This window comes from Panthera leo, chromosome B4 (genome assembly GCF_018350215.1).
Source record: "Panthera leo isolate Ple1 chromosome B4, P.leo_Ple1_pat1.1, whole genome shotgun sequence".
Taxonomy (NCBI): domain Eukaryota; kingdom Metazoa; phylum Chordata; class Mammalia; order Carnivora; family Felidae; genus Panthera; species Panthera leo.
Window position 1 is genome coordinate 135,291,077 of NC_056685.1, and position 18,709 is coordinate 135,309,785.

The 18,709-nt window shown below is 56.7% G+C and overlaps 1 protein-coding gene and 1 long non-coding RNA gene across 11 annotated transcripts in view; one reads left to right on the forward strand and one right to left on the reverse strand.

Moving 5' to 3' along the window:
• The first annotated feature begins 11 nt into the window (after positions 1 to 11).
• LOC122225225 lies at positions 12 to 7,936 on the forward strand. 4 transcript variants are annotated; one of them, XR_006205159.1, is made up of 5 exons: positions 12 to 166; positions 6,942 to 7,124; positions 7,216 to 7,276; positions 7,390 to 7,447; positions 7,542 to 7,936. It is a non-coding gene; the product is annotated as an uncharacterized LOC122225225 (long non-coding RNA). The 4 variants fall into 4 exon arrangements; XR_006205158.1 differs by having other exon boundaries at positions 7,390 to 7,936; XR_006205157.1 differs by lacking the exon at positions 7,216 to 7,276.
• The window catches only part of TTLL1 (tubulin tyrosine ligase like 1), a 31,444-nt gene continuing 15,667 nt past the window's right edge, over positions 2,933 to 18,709 (reverse strand). For 4 of the 7 annotated variants that reach the window (XM_042948031.1, XM_042948035.1, XM_042948032.1 and 1 more), the window contains 7 exons: positions 18,383 to 18,563; positions 17,614 to 17,748; positions 16,914 to 17,022; positions 11,821 to 11,964; positions 9,769 to 9,855; positions 7,932 to 8,095; positions 2,935 to 3,302 (listed from right to left, as the gene is read on the reverse strand). In XM_042948031.1, coding sequence (XP_042803965.1) covers positions 3,173 to 3,302; positions 7,932 to 8,095; positions 9,769 to 9,855; positions 11,821 to 11,964; positions 16,914 to 17,022; positions 17,614 to 17,748; positions 18,383 to 18,563 — 950 coding nt within the window. In that variant the 3' untranslated portion in view covers positions 2,935 to 3,172. Of the gene's footprint in view, positions 3,303 to 7,931; positions 8,096 to 9,768; positions 9,856 to 11,820; positions 11,965 to 16,913; positions 17,023 to 17,613; positions 17,749 to 18,382; positions 18,564 to 18,709 lie in introns of all 7 variants that reach the window. The other 3 variants (XM_042948036.1, XM_042948034.1, XM_042948033.1) reach the window with 2 other exon arrangements.

Below are 18,709 nucleotides of genomic sequence, written 5' to 3' on the forward strand. Positions count from 1 at the left end.
TCTATTTAGCAGACACTCGCTCTCACCTAGCAACCCGGTCGTCGGCAAACTAAGCACCTCACTCCTGATGGGACGGGGCTGCCCTCCGTGCTCAGGCTGAGGTCACCGCTCCCCGCCAGGGACTGACTCCACCCTTGTCCCGGATACACTGAGAGCAGAACCACCAGTAAGTGATTAGCCGGGTTGTAGGAACTCGTGGGGGGAAAGGCTGCGTGCAGGAGCCTGGAGCCAGGCCCGGGGGCCGCCCCCGCCCCGGGGTGAGCGGCCGCAGTCACAGCCAGGACCTGGGGACCAGGGCCCTGCTTGTTCCTGAAGCAAATATACTTAATCCCCTTTCTGCACGCTAGGAAGCGAAGGTCCCAAGATCCACCGACTGACTGCCTTGGGACAAACTAATAAATGGCAGAGCCAGGCCTCAAGCCCAGGTCTGACTCAAACTCAAAGCCGCACCCGCCGTCAACACTGGACGTGAAATCGAGGGCTGCACAAGACGCACATACAAGTCCCGTCATTAAGGGGGAAGCTTCTCGGGCTTAAAGTGAGCACCGCAGACAACCCCCTTCCCCCCCAGTGCAATTCATCCGGATGCTGGTTTGATATTCACACTGTACCTCTGTCCCTTTCCGTCCTACCACGTAAAAGGCCCTTTTCCCTAACACACGGGAGCGCGCATACACACGCGACACGACATCCAAGCCTGACGTGCGTTCACACCTGGGTACGGGAAAGAGCCCGATCTCTTATGTCCTCGGGACAATAGCATGAGAACAGATCCTGTGACTAACACCGGAACCAAAAAGCAGGGGGGGGGGGAGTTCTAAAGATAGATTCAAGACGGTGACTGAAGCATCAGCAAACAGGTGTCCGGCAGGAAGGTCAAGTGAAAGGCTCTTACTAAAAGTAACCCACAGGGACGCCCGGGTGGCTCAGTCGGTTAAGCGGCCGACTTCGGCTCAGGTCATGATCTCGCGGTCCGTGAGTTCGAGCCCCGCGTCGGGCTCTGTGCTGACAGCTCAGAGCCTGGAGCCTGCTTTCGATTCTGTGTCTCCCTCTCTCTCTGCCCCTCCCCTGCTCTCAAAAAGAAATAAACTTAAAACAAATTAAGAAAAAAGTAACCCGCGTCTCAAAGTTAGAACATGTGTCAGTCACTCTGCCCAACTGACTCAGGTGTTCCCGTGTCTTCCTCTGGGTCACTTAGCGTCCAGGGTGGCATCGTGTCCACACACCACACCCAGAGCTTGTCCTGGCTGATGGCCGTGGACAGTGCTTACCCCCCCACCCCCCAGGCCTGCGGCAAACCCAGATGCTGACGTCACGTAAGCCACGGGGCGGGAACCGTCTGGGCCCATCTGACAGACTCACCTACAAAACCCAAGTGACGGAAACGGGTGTCTTCCGACAGCACCGACAGACAAAGGCCTTCGTAAAGATAAATTATGGACCAGTATTTGCAGGGGCAGGTTTCCCTCAGAGTCAAGTGCAAGGGAAGGAAGCCAAGACGGCTGTCAGGTTCAGTACCTCGTTTTGGCACAGCGGCAGGGGAGAGAGTCAGGTTTTGTTTTGAAGTTCGTGCGGTATTTTCAAAACGTGAAGACCTCGTAAAAAACCAAATCACACGCCGAGGCTGGTACGCTCTGCGGAAGGAGCTGGTCTCCTCCGCTTGTGAATCCATTCTTCCAGCTCTAATGAAATAGAATGGGGCGCTGGGGTTTATAAGCAACATATATTTGGTTGTCACACGGTTCCTAAAAAAAAAAAAACCCTTGTTAATTTGCTTTCCAGGAGCTACAGGGACATCACTTTGTTATCACGTTTCGTGTGTTCCCAGTTCCTGAAATAGCTCCAGATAGCAAAGGTTGAAATGGGCGTTTTTCGGATTCGAACGAAACCAGTTTGTGCTAAAGGCTGAGCGGTGGCTGGGGCTCCTGGGTGGCCTGGAGGGGGCTGGTTGAGGGAGCCCTAAAGCTAAAAAAGGAAAGCACAAATGATTACCTGATAGAGATCGAGGTCCTGCAGGATAGGAGGCTCCATCAGTCTGCAACTGTTTTAACGATTTACAAGAAAAACAAGGCAAGCTCCAGAAACCTACGAGCCTCCGAGCCTCCGTTTCCTGGAGCCCTAACGTCACCCTCCCCTCCAGAGTGCTGTGGGGAACTAAGGCAAGAAGAAAATGTAGATAAAATTACGCGTCCTTGTAACCTGCAGCGCACTGACAGATACCTGAGGCAAATACAGAGGAGAACATTCCTCCAGGAAGCCCCTAGGGTCTTAAGGTTAATGCTTTGCTTGCTGGAGGGAAAAAAAAAACAATCTTAGCTTGACAAGCAAAGGCTCAGGTATCCTAGGAATCCTCCTTAGCAATGAGAGTCCTTTTGTTTTTTAAAAGTTTTAAATGTTTATTCATTTTTGAGACAGAGGGGGCCGGGGAGGGGCAGGGAGAGAGGGAGACCCGGAATCGGAATCGGAAGCAGGTTCCAGGCTCTGAGCTGTCAGCACAGAGCCCGACGCGGGGCTCGGGCTCAAGAACCGTGAGATCATGACCTGAGCCGAGGTCGACGCTTAACCGAATGAGCCACCCAGGAGCCCCTGAAAGTCCTTTTGGAGGCCTCCCTTTGGCCTTCTCTCGCCTCCCCTAACTCTGTGGTATAGAACCAGTCACGCCTCACGACCCCAGTGCAGCTTTCTGTCCAGGGTCCTGTCCACGTGCTTTAACAGAATCACCTTTTCGCACCAAAGACGTCTCAAGAATTCTTTCTTGGCCGTGGGCCCCGGACCCCCACCGTCACTTCAAAAGAGCATCAGTGGGGGCGCGGGAGGGGCCGTCTCGCGGGACGTGGGCCCTTCACCCGTGGGATCCGACGCCATCTCCAGGCAGATGGTGTCAGAATTGAGTTAAATCGTAGGACACCCAGCACCAGCCGGAGACGCGCAGAATCGCTTGGGGTGGGAAAAATCCCCCCGTCTGGGGTCCGAAGTACCGTGCGAGAGAGATGGAGAAGCAGGGCCCCTCTCCCTCGCGAGACACTCCTTAACCTTTCAAAGAAGTGCCTTTATTTATTTACAGGGCTTACGAAAGGAAAAAAGGCTCTAGAAAAAAGGAAATTTCAAAATAGGCCCAGGTGTGGGGAGCATGTGGGAGGGTCGGGCTGCGGTCTTCTGCGCCTCCTGGTGGTCACTTCCAGGTTGTGAGGACGGTTCTCCCCGAGTCTCTCGATCGGCCCCCTCTGGGCCCCAGCGACTGGCCCTGGCGACTTCTCAGCTCCCGGTCAGCCCCGTCGCCCTGCGCCAGCTCTTCATCATAGCTGGAAACAGAGGGACATCTTCAGGGTCCAGCAGCAGCAATGCCACGCACGGCCACTGGCCACTGAGCGGCGGCGTGGCGAATCCCGCAGCAGCCAGGGAAGCGGCCCGGCCCCCACCCTGCGCTCCCCCAGCCCACCAAACCCTGCCCGAGGCCACAGAGCGCAGGCGTGCTGCCTTGTTAAACTGTTTTCGAGAACAGCTGACATCTTATAAAAGGCTACCAGATGGAACGGCGCAATGACCCCAAGGGAAACATGAATGAGACACCAGGGTGGTGAGGGAGAAAGCTGACGTCCGGAAATATTTTTACGCACAGCATCTGGGGGCAGGTTATGACTGACCCCGGTTGAGATCGGGAACGGGGTGTGAATGACCCACCCGGGAGGAGGGGGCCAGGACAGGGAGAGGCTCACAAGAAAGCAGGGCCCTCCCAAGAAAGGCTAGATCCCGCCTCCACCAGCCTCGACTTACCCACCCCTCTCCATTAACATTCGCGCACCAGGCCTGCGTAGGAAAGCGCATGATCTGTGTAGGAAACAGAGCCTGGGCTTTCGCCTTGGAAAGAACTGAGCTGGGACCCTGGACGCTCCCGCCCGATGATGACATCTATCGGGGCAGTCCCTGGCCCCTCTCGCCACGATGAGCCCCTCTTACGGGGTCCATGAGGGTGGAGAAACCCCACTGCACCGCTTGCCGGCCCTGGCAGGTGCAGGCTCTGGCGAACGAGGTCTCCTCTCCCCACCGTGACTTCACATCACCCTCCTGACTCAGAACAGCGGGCCTTACGATCCCCACTTTCTGTATGCTGTGAAACCTCATTCACGGGGGTCATTTGGTGGCCACGCCCTGACTGAGGACCCTCTGTGATAAGCAGACATTCGTGCCAAATGCAACAGGGACTAAGATGCTGAGTTATGTCGCGTTGGCTGAATTTTGCTCACTTTGGGAAAAGGGTATATTTCTGTTAAATGTTTATTCCCAGAATCAGAGTGTGGTGTGGGACAGAAGCTTCTCAAGCTGCAGAACACAGTCTCTGCATCGTGCTTCTGGTGGCAAACTGGGGGCTGAGAAGGAAGGGCAAGGAGGGGAAAGGCCAGTTTGTTGGGCTTCTCTCTGTCGGGATGGGGATCAGGGCAACAACGCGGGACCCCCGTCTCCCCCGTCTCCCTAAGGAGAGATGATGCCGAAGGGAGGACTCCCAGGGACGCTGGAGGGTCCACCTGTGGGGGGTCCTCCCAGGCCCCTCTCCACCCCAGGGACTGCTAGAGCCCCTGGACGCCCCGTTCGCATGTCAGCACCCACCCGTTGGCACCTGCTGCCGGTTCTGTGCCTGTGCTGCTGACCTAAGGGCCAGAGTGACCCCATCCGTCTGGCTCGCAGTTGCCCCAGCACCTCGCTCTGGGGCGGGTGTGCAGTGAGAATGTGCTGAATGATGGGGGGGGGGGGGGGGAGACCCACACAGGGATTACCAGTCTCACTGTGCATTTGTGCTGGTGTGTGCAGCTTGCAAACCTGACAGAAACAAGCATTTGGCAAGCAGCTGGCATCTGGGACGAGCTCTTCCCAGGGGCGGGATGGCCCCCGATGGAGCTAATGTGGAGGAGAATCATGCAGGAGGGTTTTCAAGGGCCCCCTCCCATTCTAGCAGGCTTTCCTCCTGGCTTTTTTTTTTTTTCAGTTGACTTATTTTGAGAGAGGGAGAGAGACTGAGAGAGAGAGCTCGCACAGCAGGGGAGGGACAGCGGGAGAAGGAAAGAGAAAATCCCAAGCGGGCTCTGTGCTGTCAGCTTGGAGCCCAGTGCAGGGCTCGATCCCACGAACTGCAAAATCATGACCTGATATGAAATCCAGAGTTGGTTGCCCAACCGACTGAGCCACCCAGGCGCCCCTCCCCCTGGCTTTTTGACAAGTGGATGGCCGTCATCGGCAGGGTTCAGGCAGTGTTTTGAGGCCTGTACGAGTATACCCAGCACCTTCAGACCTGGGCCTGGAGGCTGCAGGTACAGGGGGCGGGGCCTCATGGCTTGAAGGCCAGGACGGCAATCAGGGCGACCAGAGCGCCTATTTCTGGGGGCCGGCGGCAGCAGCAGCCGTGTGACCTTGGGCAGTTAACTGGCACCCCGGCTTCCTCCTCCTCCTGCCGGCACCCCCGGAGGACCGCTGGGAGCAACACTCCAGGAAGGCAGAGCACCTAGCTGGGCAGGAAGCCGGGGCCCGCCCTCCTGCTGCGGGAGGGAGGCCGAGGCTGTGAGCCACAAACAGGGTCATCTGAAGCACGGGGAGCAGTCCTGAGTGGAAGCGTCTGGAACTATCAGCTCTGGGCTGGAGCCTTCCTTACGTGTGGGGCAGGGAGAGGGCAGCTGAGTGGGTTGGTGGGGGGAGGGGGGGTCACCTCTCTGTCTCTTCACCTAACCGCAGGGAGGCTCTGACCTCCGCATCTTCAACGGGGAGCAGAGTGTCTGCCACCCTCCCCCGCGGGCTCCCGGCAGCCCCGCCACCCACCACCCTGGGCTGGGAGCTCGCGGATCCGGGTCCCTCACGCTGCTGGCGAGAGGCAAGACTCCTCCCCACGCTCTGCCCCCACCTGTCTCAGAGGCTGTCGGGGCTCAGCCCCCCGTCTCCTCCACGTCACCCTGCACGTCCCTCGCTGCCACCCCCGGAGGCCCCGCACACGCTCCAGTCTGACCCCCCCCCCCCCAAACTCTTCCTTCGCGCCCTCAGATCTCCGTCGCCAGCAAACCCGAGTCCTCGGCCTCATCCTGGAAACGTCCCCTGCACCTTCCCGTGCTAAAACCTGGCTCTCCCTGAAGACGTTGCTCCCCTGAAGCCCCGCCCGTAGGGGTGCTCTCTCTCCCACCCATCATGCCCCTGGGCCTGGAGTGAGCCCCGCTGGTCAAAACCTCCTTCCCGGGTCGGGAGGACCCACCACCCTCCTTGCGCGGTTACCCAGAACCCTCCACGGCGCTGCCCCTAACTGCTTAAGGCTCGGGCTCCTGGCTTACAACCCCGGCGACCGCAATGACCAAACAGAGGAGACCCCAGTTCCCTGACCCTGCGCCCCCTCCCCCCACGACCTTGTCCTCCCCCAGCTCAGACCATTCCCACGGCACCTGACCTTGTCCCGTTCAGCAACCGCCGTTCCTGCAAAACCCGGACCCCAGACGCTCACCCTGACCGCTCCTCTCCCGCTCGCTTCCCGGGCGTCCCCACCCCAGCGACTCCAACCGCCGGGATCTCGGATCACCTCCCACCCCTCCCACCGTCCTCCTCTCTCGCCATCCTCCTTGCCTGACAAGCCCCCAGAGCGGCTCACTTCCCACCCTCTGCTCACCCTGCACTCGGACCAGGCAGCTGACCGTGGCTGGAGAAAACGGTCAAGGGCACCGAGCGCTCGCGCTTGAAGCTCCCCTCCGCCGCCCTTGGAGGCTCCACACTCTTGTCTGCGGAGCTGACCTTCCACCCTCCCCTGTACCACTCGCCCATCATCGACACCACGCAGGGCAGAGGCTCTGCGGTCCAAGCCCCCGCGCCCGCAGCGCCTCCAACTGGGGGCCTGGGACCTTGTGCTGCGAGAAGTTCACTACAAATTTCTTCCCTTGTTTTCTTGAAACATTAAACACGCGTTTTTACTTTCACAGAAATACGTAACGTGAACCTGACACACGGGCCCCTTCCAGTTCGGGACGCTATCTCCCTTTTCTCTCCGGCTCCCTTCCACACCTCACGGCCCGTGGCGGCAGCATCCGTGTGGACAAGCTGATGCGCGGCCCTCCACGTTTCCGGGCTCGCCCACGCTCACGGAGGCAGCCCGACACACAGACGTATGTCCACGCTGGGGGCGGGGGGGGGGGGGGGGGGGCTGAGGCCACTGCCCGTTTAACAAGGATTCTGGGATGCGCTTTCCTCCCTCAGCGTCCCCGCCTCCACGGCAGAGCTCCGGGGCCACGTGTCAGTGGCCACCCACTACCCCGTGGTACGAACGAGTGGTACTTCATGTATCCACTGCCCTCCTGACGCTGCTCCCACTTTTTGTCACTGCCGATGGGCCACACCACCTCTCTAAACCTTTGTCTGTGCATGCCTAAGGTGGAGCTAATGACGACACCGACCTCAGGAGGGCTGGGGGAACGAAGCACGGGAACACGTGAGTCAAGCCCTTGGCAGTTTCTGGCATGTGGTCAGCCCTCAACTGCCTGCTACTATTGTTACCATTTCTTGTCTTTCCCTCTGCACCACAGCCCCACTCCAAAGGCGCACAAACTGAGGCTCAAAGAGTTGCAGAGTTCCCCAATGTCATACATCTCCAAGTGGCGGGGCCTGGGTGCGAGCTGGGCCCGGGGTGGGGGGTGGGAGGTAAGCCACAGAGATCTCCTGTTCCCACCTTACAAGGTGCCCAGCATATGGCAAACGCTTCATGAATACTTACCAAACAAAAGGCCTAGACAAAGACCTTAGTTTAATACCCGTTTTTTCGCGACAACGTGATCTATCCCGGAACACCGTTAGTAAAAGAAAGACTCAGCCCAAACAAGGCAAGTCCACACACAACCAGAAAATCCAAGCTGGGCCTTGCCACCCCTCCGTCTGACACACACGAGGACGGCTGCCCGGTCCGCACGCAAACTTACAGAATTTCGTAATTGCCAAGAACTTCCTTCGGGGGTGATTTGTTCCATTTACAGTCTGGAATCTCGCCATTAGGGACTGCGATATTGAGGGTGTCATTGATCAGGTTATACTTAAGGATTCGGTCGTTGGCGGTGCTGGAGGTGAGAGACGGGGACGCGTTCACCTACGAGAGGAAAGGAATCACTCTTCACGTGGATCACTGGCTCCTTTGGCATGAAAACACACACTGCAGAGGAAAACGCGGGCTACCGCGCGTTTTAGGCAAAATTGTCAATTCGTCCCGTTAACGTATAGTATCTTCAGGCACCTTGTATAGGAAGCGTTTTAGGATCCTACTTTCATTCAGCTGTTAGATGAAATATAAAAAGTCAGACACAGGTTGGGATTACGACCTACAAATCGCTCAGCACACAGATAAAAATGTTAAGTGAACGCAGATCATAAACCTAACCTCCGTGTCTACCTGTGTAGACACTCTCCCCCAAGTATTGGAAGCCACTCAGAGCTTTGCTAGAATCAGCAAACCCAATTACCCTAAGTAGCATCGTGGGTTGAAGTAAAAAGTCATGTGTCCCCGGGGCGCCTGGGTGGCTCAGTTGGTTAAGTGTCTGACTTCGGCTCGGGTCATGATCTCACGGTTCGTGGATTCAAGCCCCACGTCGGGCTCTGTGCTACCAGCTGGGAGCCTGGAGCCCGCCTCTGATTCTGCGTCTCCCTCTCTCTCTGCCCCTCCCCTGCTCATTCTCTCTCTCTCTCTCTCTCGATCTCTCAAAAATAAATAATAAAGATTAAAAAAAAAATTAAAAAAAAAAAGGAATGCGTCCCCTCCGCTCCGCCTTTTAAGCAATCTCTACACCCAACGTGGGGCTCGAACTCACAACCCCGAGATCAAGAGTCACATGTTCCACCGAATGGGCCAGTCAGGCGTCCCCAGTGGGCCCCTTTTTGGCGAAGAGAGTAATACCTCACCAATAAAGCAATATTCTGACAAATGGAACCCATCTGATAAACGGAAGGTTCGTCCCCTAAGGCCTCTGAGGAGCTAAGGAACGTCAGGAGTCCTCAGGTTAAAATGCACGGACTGTGTGGAGAGTCGCGCAGGCCCTCAGTCACCAGCTATTTACTCCACTTCAGGCACAGCTGTAATGACCTTGGTTAGCTGCTTCGTCAGGCCACGGCAGAGTGGAGGCAAAAACCTGCAAGTTACTCGGGTTTCTCCCAAACAGTCAGGCTGTGTCTTCGTGCTGCTGGTAGGGTATCTAACGTATACAAAGGGGCTGCATGAACCTCAGGCGCCCTTGAAATTACCACTGTAGCATATCGTCATGCCCTAATTATCATAAATAGGCTACAATTAAGGTCTGTTATGTTAGAAGGAGTATTCGTCATATTCCCAGTTAAGGTCCTGGCTCATCAAGGAAAGCTTGACTGCCATTCAAGTGACTCGCTTTAAAATGGAAAAAAAGGGCTCTGTAGCGCAATGGCTAGCGCACTGAACTTCTGAAACGGAAAACCAGAGCACGTAAATATTTTACACACGCGTCTGTCGATCTCTCTACATATCTGTGTGTATCTCTGCACACGCGGGTTGGACGGCGTAAGAAGTAACGCGGGGAGTGCTATTTTGGAAGTTTGCTCCCTGATAACCTGACTCTTCCGGCAGCTTCCTGCAGGGGCGGCTCCCACTGTCCACCATCAGCAAACTTGTCCGACCTGCCCGTCTGTCCCCGTCACCTTCCAGAGCCTCACGTGCCCCGGCCCTGCCGCCTGGCCTGAGAGACGGGGCAGAGGCAGCCGGGAGGGCGACCGGCCACACGCGCTCCTGCGGGCGGTTACCTCAATCAGCCAGGGCTTCAGCTTGTCGTCGATGATGATGTCATAGCCATAGCACTCGAAGCAGTGTTTGTCGTTGTTCATCACCGGCTGTAAGAAAGGAACTAGCGTCTTATACAGCCAGCCTCGGGAGGGCCCGGCTGGGACCACCGCCCCGGACACACGGCAGGTCACGGGGCAGGACCTGCTCGGGGTCCCGACGTGACGTGCGGGGTCTCACCACCAAGATCAGCGCTCCCCACCTCCACCCCCAGTGCCGCCTCCCATCCTTCCCCGGCTCCTCCCACAGGGCCCAGACTCAGAAACCTCCCTCGGCCTCTGAGGGCACTTCCTGAAGCGATTACCGGTGTCTCCGGGTGTCACTCATCAGAGGCTTGATCAAAGCAACCATGTGTCTGCTGGCATGGGACTGTCCTCAGAGTGGACAGAAGCCCAGCTCCAGAGTCCAGGCCTGTGCAACCTCGTCACAGGCCCTTCTCAGGTCCTTAGGGATGCGGGGAGCCAGGCTATGAACCTCTGTTCTCTTTGACAAGCCAATCCGTTTACTAAAAATTTGGGGATTTTCTTTTTAATTTTTTTTGTTCCATTTTTATTTTTAAAACTTTTAAATGTTTATTTATTTTTGAGAGAGAGAGAGACAGAGCATGAGCGGGGAGGGGCAGAGAGAGGGAGACACAGAGTCCCAAGCAGGCTCCAGGCTCTGAGCCATCAGCACAGAGCCCGACGCGGGGCTCGAACCCACAGACCACGAGATCCTGATCTGAGCTGAAGTCCGACGCTTAACCCACTGAGCCACCCGGGCACCCCTCTTTTTAACTTTCAATTCCACTTTATAAACTGTTCTCCAGGTACATAAAAAACCCTGCCAGCCGCTCGCTTACAATGCAGGTCCCCAGGCCCCACCGAGGCTGCTTGGATGAAAACCTGTGGGAAGGCCTAGCAAGCAGCCATGTCACATACACCTGGGGACCCTGCTGTCCCCCACAGTGAGTAAAGCCCACAGACACAGCAGTGAGGCCTTTTCACACATTAGTGGGCGTGTGGACTCTACTTCAAATGCTGGATCTAGAACCAAAAACTCCTGAGGGGGACACAGGCCAGTCCAGCCTCACTCACTGGAGGAAAACTAGGCTGGGGGGGCAGAGGCTGGTTTCCCAGGGGAGTCAGTGGGCCCGCATCTCGCCGGAGAGCGGTCCTACCCCGGCCACTGCCCACACCACCGTCCCAGCAGCCTGTGCAGGACAGGAGGTTGCTAGCTCCGCCAGCCCCCACCCCACTGTCTCCCGGTTTCCCAGAGAGGCTCAGAGGGGCTGGGCATACACCCTCCAAGGGACGTGCCGCCTACTCTCCGAGCCGGGCCGAGTGCCCTCGGGTGTCACACCCACTGGGCCGGTCTGTTGGGAGCCCCCTCGGCAGGCCTGGGCCCCAACGCCTGTCCCCGCGCTTCCCCACTCCGGGGCCGGGCCTCCGTTTTGCTTCTGAGTCGCGGGGTGATGAGCATCTGGGAGCCCACACGTGAAGCTCGGGGCACAGCCGCCCGCGCACCGGTGGCCTGCTGTTTATTCCTTCCCGTTCCCTCAAAACCAGCCGCACACCGGCTTCGGCACAGCAAAATAAGACACCAACGGGGACTGCGAGCCAGCCAACGAGGAGCACGCTTGGGGCAACAGGGAGGTGGGTTTCCAGCATCCCGACGTCCATGACCCCACAGAGCGGGAGGCCTAAACTCGAGGAGGCCACCGCGAGTCCACCTCTGACCAGCAGCTTACGCCAAAACACGCCCCCTCGATCCGATGGCACAGACGGGCTGCAGGGGACACCGGCAGGACTCGCCTGGGCCGGCGGCTGCCGCGGAAGGCCCGGCACCCGGCACGCCCTGGGCGGCACCCGGCCGGAAGCTGGCCCCTCTCCCTCCGCCAAGCTGCCCCCGCCTCTGGCAGACGCGTGGCCACGAGGGAGGTGGGCCCGTAAAGACGAGTCTCCGTGGCCAAAGAACCAGCAGCCCTCCCCGCCCCACTCGGCGGCTCCCAGGCCCGACCCCCGCCCTTCTCTCACCGCCACGGCCTTCAGCGACTGCACGACGATCCAGTGGATCTCGTCGAACAGCTTGCCGGTCACCTCCTTGCCTCGGGTGCTCTCCAGGTACAGCCGCAGGTTGTTCACCGTCCACTTGCCCCCGTGGATGTGGTTGTAGTCCTCCTGGCGACGGGAAAGGACACGGGGCCCCAGGCAATGCACCCTGAGGACCCCAGCACTTGCTCTCTCACCCTAGAACGGTGCTGGGTGCTCCTGCCCCGTGAGGACCTGGACCTCCTATACGGGGCTTGGTTTCAAATACCCACCTCTGGGCGCCTGGGGGGCTCAGTCGGTTAAGTGCCCGACTTTGGGTCAGGCCGTGATCTCACGGTTCGTGAGTTTGGGCCCTGCGTCGGGCTCTGTGCTGACGGCTCGGAACCTGGAGCCTGCTTTGGATTCTGTGTCTCCCTCACTCTCTGCCCCTCCCCCGCTCATGCTCTGTCTCTCTCAAAAATTAAAAAAAAAAAAAAAATTAAAAAAAAAAAATACCCATCTCTGGGCGCCTGGGGGGCTCAGTCGGTTAAGTGCCCGACTCTTGGTTTCGGCTCAGGTCACCATCTCAGGATTCACGAGTTTGAGCCCCACATCGAGCTCTGTGCCAACAGTGCAGAACCTATTTGGGATTCCCTCTCCTCTCTCTCTGCCCCATCCCACTCGTGCTCTCTCTCAAAATAAACTTTAAAAAAATAATTAAAAAAAAAGAAACACCACCTCTGTAGTTCACTCATAATTAGCAATTCATACCCTGCAATGAGGGTGGAGTATGTCACTCAGACCCCCCTTCAAGATCAAGACACTCCCTCTTCTGGCGGAGACCCTCGCTGGGAGCCGCCCTTGGCTAAGGGGAGCAGAACAGTCCAAGGTCACGCCCGCCCCAGCGGCCCGTAGTCCGTGACAGGCTGATGCCAGGGAATCTCAGCCCCTGCTGCAGCTGCGCCCCAGCTCGACCCTCCCTCTGCCCTGTCCTCACCCCCCTGCCCTCCCCATGTTGCCCCAGCAAACCCCCCATGCATTCATTTCTGCCTCCGAGTCTGCTTCCAGAGAACCCAACCTGAGACAGGCCGGTGCCAGGCACCGTGGTCCAAGAGCACCACACAGCTGGTCACAACATCCCGTCTGCGTGAAAGAGGACTCGGGCTCGGGGAGGTTACCTGACCTGCCCAGGGCTCCACGCAGGCTGTGAGGGAGCTGGGACCCGAGCCTGGCTTTCCCACCCCCCATCCAGAGCGCTCTCTATTTCTCTGACTCTAAACATGAAATCTCTACCCCACTCCTCTTTTTTGGGAGGCAAAAAGCTAAAAATCCCGAAGTACATCTGGAGGTTGTGAGGCTAGGTTTCACTCTCCTAAATAAAAAGGTGAGAACTTTTGAAAAGAAATGAAAAGAAAACCAGCCTAAGAAAGGACAAACACCACCGACTCAAAACGGACTTGGTTTTCATAGAAAAACAGAATTAACCATGTTAAAAAAAATACCTTTGAGGTCAGAGACACACTTACACATCAGTTTCACTTAGATACCTTAAAAGACGAGCTACCCAGGCATGTTCACCTCAAATCGTCTCTCTAATAACTCAGTGTCTGTACCCCAAAAACAGGGGCTCGGAGAAGTTACAGGGAAACCAGGCTACCTGCCCACCCACACCTTTCTTTTTCCAGTTACAGATTCTCACTAGCAAGAAAAGTTTACTTAAAAGATAAAGTTCTAGGAGCGCCTGGGTGACTTAGTCGGTTAAGTGTCCGACTTCAGCTCAGGTCGTGATCTCGCAGTCCGTGAGTTCGAGTCCCACGTCGGGCTCTGTGCTGACAGCTCAGAGCCTGGAGCCCGCTTCGGATTCTGTGTCTCCCTCTCTCTTTGCCCCCCCTCCCGCCCCCACTCGCCCTCAAAAAAAAAAATAAATAAACAGGGGCGCCTGGGTGGCTCAGTCGGTTAAGCAGTCGACTTCAGCTCAGGTCATGATCTCGCGGTCCATGAGTTCGAGCCCCGCATCGGGCTCTATGCTGACAGCTCAGAGCCTGGAGCCTGTTTCAGATTCTGTGTCTCCCTCTCTCTGACCCTCCCCTGTTCATGCTCTGTCTCTCTCTGTCTCAAAAATAAATAAAAACGTTAAAAAGAATTTTTTTTAAATAAATAAACATTATAAGTTCTAGACATACAAAGTATACACAGCAAAACACTGTCTTCCACAAGCACAGACCTAAAAAGCGAGGAAATGTGTCCTGCTGTTAGGACTGTAGCAACACTAGTTTATCAGATTTACTCCAGGACACTCTATCAAATCAATCTGCAAACACTGCCCATGTCGGGATGCACCCCTGATCTTTCCATCCCCTTCTCTGCCTGCTGGATTGATCCCGCCTCCTGGTGCCCCCCGCCCCACACTCCTGCACCCCGTCCGCAGCCCTGCAGCCTCCCTTATCATCAGCCTTCTGTGATCTGCCTCCCCTGCTGGTCTCTGAGCCTCCTGAGGGCTGGCTGTCCAAGGGCATCTCTGTCCCAGGTGTCGGGCTATGCTCTGCACCCAGGGACACTCGGGAGATGCAGCCGTCGACTGCTTGACGTGTCAGCGTCCCGTGTAAGATCTGTCCTTCGTGCGATTCTGAATCGGAGCCACGTGAGGCTACCAGTAAGTAGTCTCCTCAGAGGAAGGACTTCCTCACGTTAAAAAGCTAAGCATTTACCAACAGAACCGACAGGGACGGCACAGAGGCTTCTGGAACACTGCGGCGATGCCAAGGTAAGGTCCTGCCTCTGCTCTCTCCTTCCACGGGTTAAAAAAAAGTGACTTCTGTTTCTTATTGATGCAGCAGTGACTCAGCTGACTGGTGTCCTGAGAAGGCCCATCAAATGGAGCCCTCCCAATGTCAGTGTGGCCCTGCAATCGAAGGGGGGGTTGGGGCAGGCCAACATATTCTGCACTGTCCTCAGAGAAACCAAGAGGACTGGAGGCCGGTCACTGGCCACACCCACACCACTGGCCACACCCACACCCAGGCCTCACTAACTTGGCTACAAAGGGCCTGATGTCATTGCTCAGCTTTCTCCAAACGGCTGCGTCCCCTGAAAACTCATTTTCCCAATTCATTTTTTTTCAAGATTTTATTTTATTTTTTACATTTTTTTCATGTTTATTTATTTTTTGAGAGAGAGAGAGAGACTCAGAATGTGAGGGGGAGAGGGGCAGAGAGAGAGGGAGACACAGAATCCCAAGCAGGCTCCAGGCTCCAGGCTCCGAGCTGTCAGCACCGAGCCCGACACGGGGCTCGAACCCACGAACCGTGAGATCATGACCTGAGCTGAAGTCGGACGCTTAACCGACTGAGCCACCCAGGCACTCCAAGATTTTATTAAGTAATCTCTACACCCAACGTGGGGCTCGGACTTACAACCCGGAGATCAAGAGTCTCACACTCCACTTACTGAGCCGGCCAGGCGCCTCCGTTGTTCCAATTCTTCTGAATAAAGTTCTGGCCAAGCCATCCTTTCTCCTCTAATCTTGACCATGTAACAGTGATGCTCAGAAGTTCGCTCCCAGGGAAACCCGAGGGACAGTGAACCAGAGTTGGCCTCACACAGAAGACCGTCCAGGCCCTCAGTAAATGGTGGCCGTTGTCATTTCATTACCAGCAAGGTAATGCCAGGGCTCTGTTTGCAGATGAGGAGGCCCAGGGAGGCCGTGTGACTTGCCCAAGTCACACAGAAAGAAGTGACAGACGGGGGACTGAGCCCATGCTGCTCTGAACAAACCCTTCAGTAGGTGACTCAGAAAAGCTTGGTTTGGGGGCGTCTAGCTGGCTCAGTCAGAAGAGCATGCCACCCTTTTTTTAAAATATCGTTTTTAATGTTTATTTGTTTTCGTAGGAGAGAGACAGAGCCTGAGTGGGGGAGGGCCAGAGACGGAGACGGAGACACAGAATCCAAAGCAGGCTCCAGGTTCCAAGCTGTCAGCACAGAGACTGACCCGGGGCTCAAACCCACAAACTGCAAGATCATGACCTAAGCCAAAGTTGAATGCTTAACCAACTGAGCCACCCAGGTGCCCCAAGAGCATACAACTATTAATCTTGAGGTCATGTGAGCCCCACAGTGGGCATAGAGATTACTAAAACAATAAACTTAAAAAAAAAAAAAAGAAAGAAAAAGAAGCTTGTTTTCTATCAATGCTTACCCTCTTTCCACTCAAATTATACAAAAAGGACCAGGATACTCAAGGCCTCCAATCAAGCAAGATCCAAACAGAAGAGTCTTTCATAAAGAAATGAGACCTTCAGAACATTTTTGTTAGGACCAGATTAAAGCCCCAAAGCCCACACAGAACCGACAAGGTCCTGGGGCCCGGCCTCGCTGGCCTCACCAGGTACCTCTAACTCCACCACCCTCGGTCTGGGGGCTCCAGCCACCCTGGCCGTCTCTCAGCTCCTGCAACGCTCCTCCTGCCACGGGATCCCGGCACAGGCTGTACCCTCTGCTAGAATGTTCCTCCCCCACCTCCACCCGGGTAACCCCCGCTTATACTTCAGGTCTCTGCTTGAGCATTTCTGCACACGGAAGCCTTCTCCGGCCACCTGGACCAGGGACTTCATTCCATGCTCTTCCGGATCTGCGTCCCCTAGCTTGAGAGCACGCGGCTCAGTTTGTGATGACACATTCACCAGCGTGATTACTTGACGGCCGTCTTCCCCTACGGGCCAGGCTCCGTGAGTGGGGACCATCAACGTAGCCCTGGCACTCAGCACGAGACCAACCCAGACAGGTGCTCAGGGAGACTTTGCTGAACGAACGGCCACGCAGGAGCCCTCTCGTGAATCCTTCCGCCACCCCCATGAGGGGGTAACAGGATCTCCTTTCACAAATGGAGAAACCGAGGCTCCGAGGGTTCCAACTGACGTGCCCACGGCCACGGAACCAGAAGGGCTGATGTGCCAGATCCTTAAAGCTCCCACTCCTCACGAGTGCCAGGGCATCTGGAATCCGGCTCCCGGACCCGCTTCGCCCGCGCACGCGAAAAGAAGGAGAGAGAGACCCACAAAAGCAGCCCATTTCCGTAAGCTCCAGCGAAGGGACGCACTCACCCCGTGCTTCTGGATGGCGACGTTGGTGAGATGAACAAACATGTTGTCCAGCTCGCTGGTGCTTGGGGTGTACTTCACCGTGCAGAAGCGGCAGAATCCAAGTTTATACCTGCGTGGGAATTCAGACCGCGTCAGCACGCTGAGGAGAAGCACAGATAAGACCGAACACTTTGTTCTCTTACAAGAGCCGCTTTTTGGAGCATCTGGGGGACTCAGCCGGTCAGGCGTCCGACCTCGGCTCAGGTCAAGATCTCACGGTTCGCGGCTTCGAGCCCCACGTCGGGCTCTGTGCTGACCGCTCGGAGGCTGGAGCCTGCTTCGGGTTCTGTGTCTCCCTGCTCTCTCTGACCCTCCCCTGCTCACACTCTCTCTCTTTCTCTCATAAATAAACATTAAAAAAAATAATAATAGAAAGACCTGCTTTTTGATTCAGGCCGTTAAAAGAGCTGCTTTTTCATGTTTTACGGTTCTTTTCTTCGAACGGTCACGCTAAGGTACAATTCCTAGGCCACAGGACTCCCCCACCTAAAGCGTATGACGCGGTGGTTCTCGGTATCCTGAGATTTGCGGGGCCACTACCACGACCGAGAAACCCTGTGACCGCCAGCAGTCACCCCCCACGCCGCTAATCTACTTTGTCTCCGAAGGGCTGCGTCTCGTGAGCTGCCGACCAACAGGACAAAACCCCAGCGACTCTCACATGTAACAGCGCAGTGGGCGGTACGTAGACACCAGCACATACAAGCGCAGGTCAAACTTCCTCCCGCCGATCAGCAGCGGGTTGTTAATGTACAGGGAGATCACGTAGGCCTCCTTGGTGGACTGGGTCACAAACCTAAGGGCGGTGGAGACGGTCAAAATTAGATGGCAGAGTCCAAAGGCCCCCGTCGCGTCGGGGGAGAAGACGGCGGTGAGCTGGCGTCCACGCGGGAGCCCCCAAGCCTGAGACCCCGCCCCAGAGGACAGTGCCAGCAGCCCCTCCCCCCGCCCCGGGAACCCACCAGGGAAGTGCTCCCTGCGCCTGACCCACCTGGGGGCTGGCAACGTGCACTCAAACTTCAGTGCTCCGCACAGGGAGAAGGTGACCCTGCCACGCCCGGGAACGGTGAGCCACCAGCCCTCCGGGAGAGAACCACCTCCAGCATCTCTGTATAGTTCAGGACCCGCAGAGGCAGGGCGGGCCCCAGACAAAGCCGCCTGGCCTGGTATCTCAGTTCTGGGGAGCCCTCGAACGCTGGGCAGAGACCTGACCTGACGCGGCCTCGCGCTACCCCTGTCGCTGATCACAGACACTCCCGTGTTCGCCTGTCCCATCCCCGTCTTGCCCCCGTGATGGTGCTGCTACCGTCCCCAGTTTACCCAGGTGAAGCATGTAAGCGTCCACCGAACAAAAGGTCCTCAGACGGTAAGTGTAGACAGAGATTCAGACCCACACACCCTGGGCCCTGATCTTAAGCAGGTGCACTCACGAAGATGTTTTGCTGTCCCGGGACCACTTTTTGATCTGCGAGAGCTTGTTGATCAAAAAGATGCCCTTTCCCTGGGCTTTGCCACAAGGTTTCATGATCCAGGTGCTGGAGGGGCTTTTCCTGAACTCCTCCACGAACAGGTTGTAGTCCGCGGGCAGCATGTAGGTGACCGGAACAAAGTCTGCAAGGTGAAAAAGAGGACGGCGGTGGGTGAGCTAGCCCAACAGCGGCCACGGACGGAAACACACTGCCACGGCCTTCCCGGAGGCTGCTTCGTGCCCTCTGCCCCAAGCCAGCGTCTGAAGATCAAGGCCCTGTGCCGTTCAG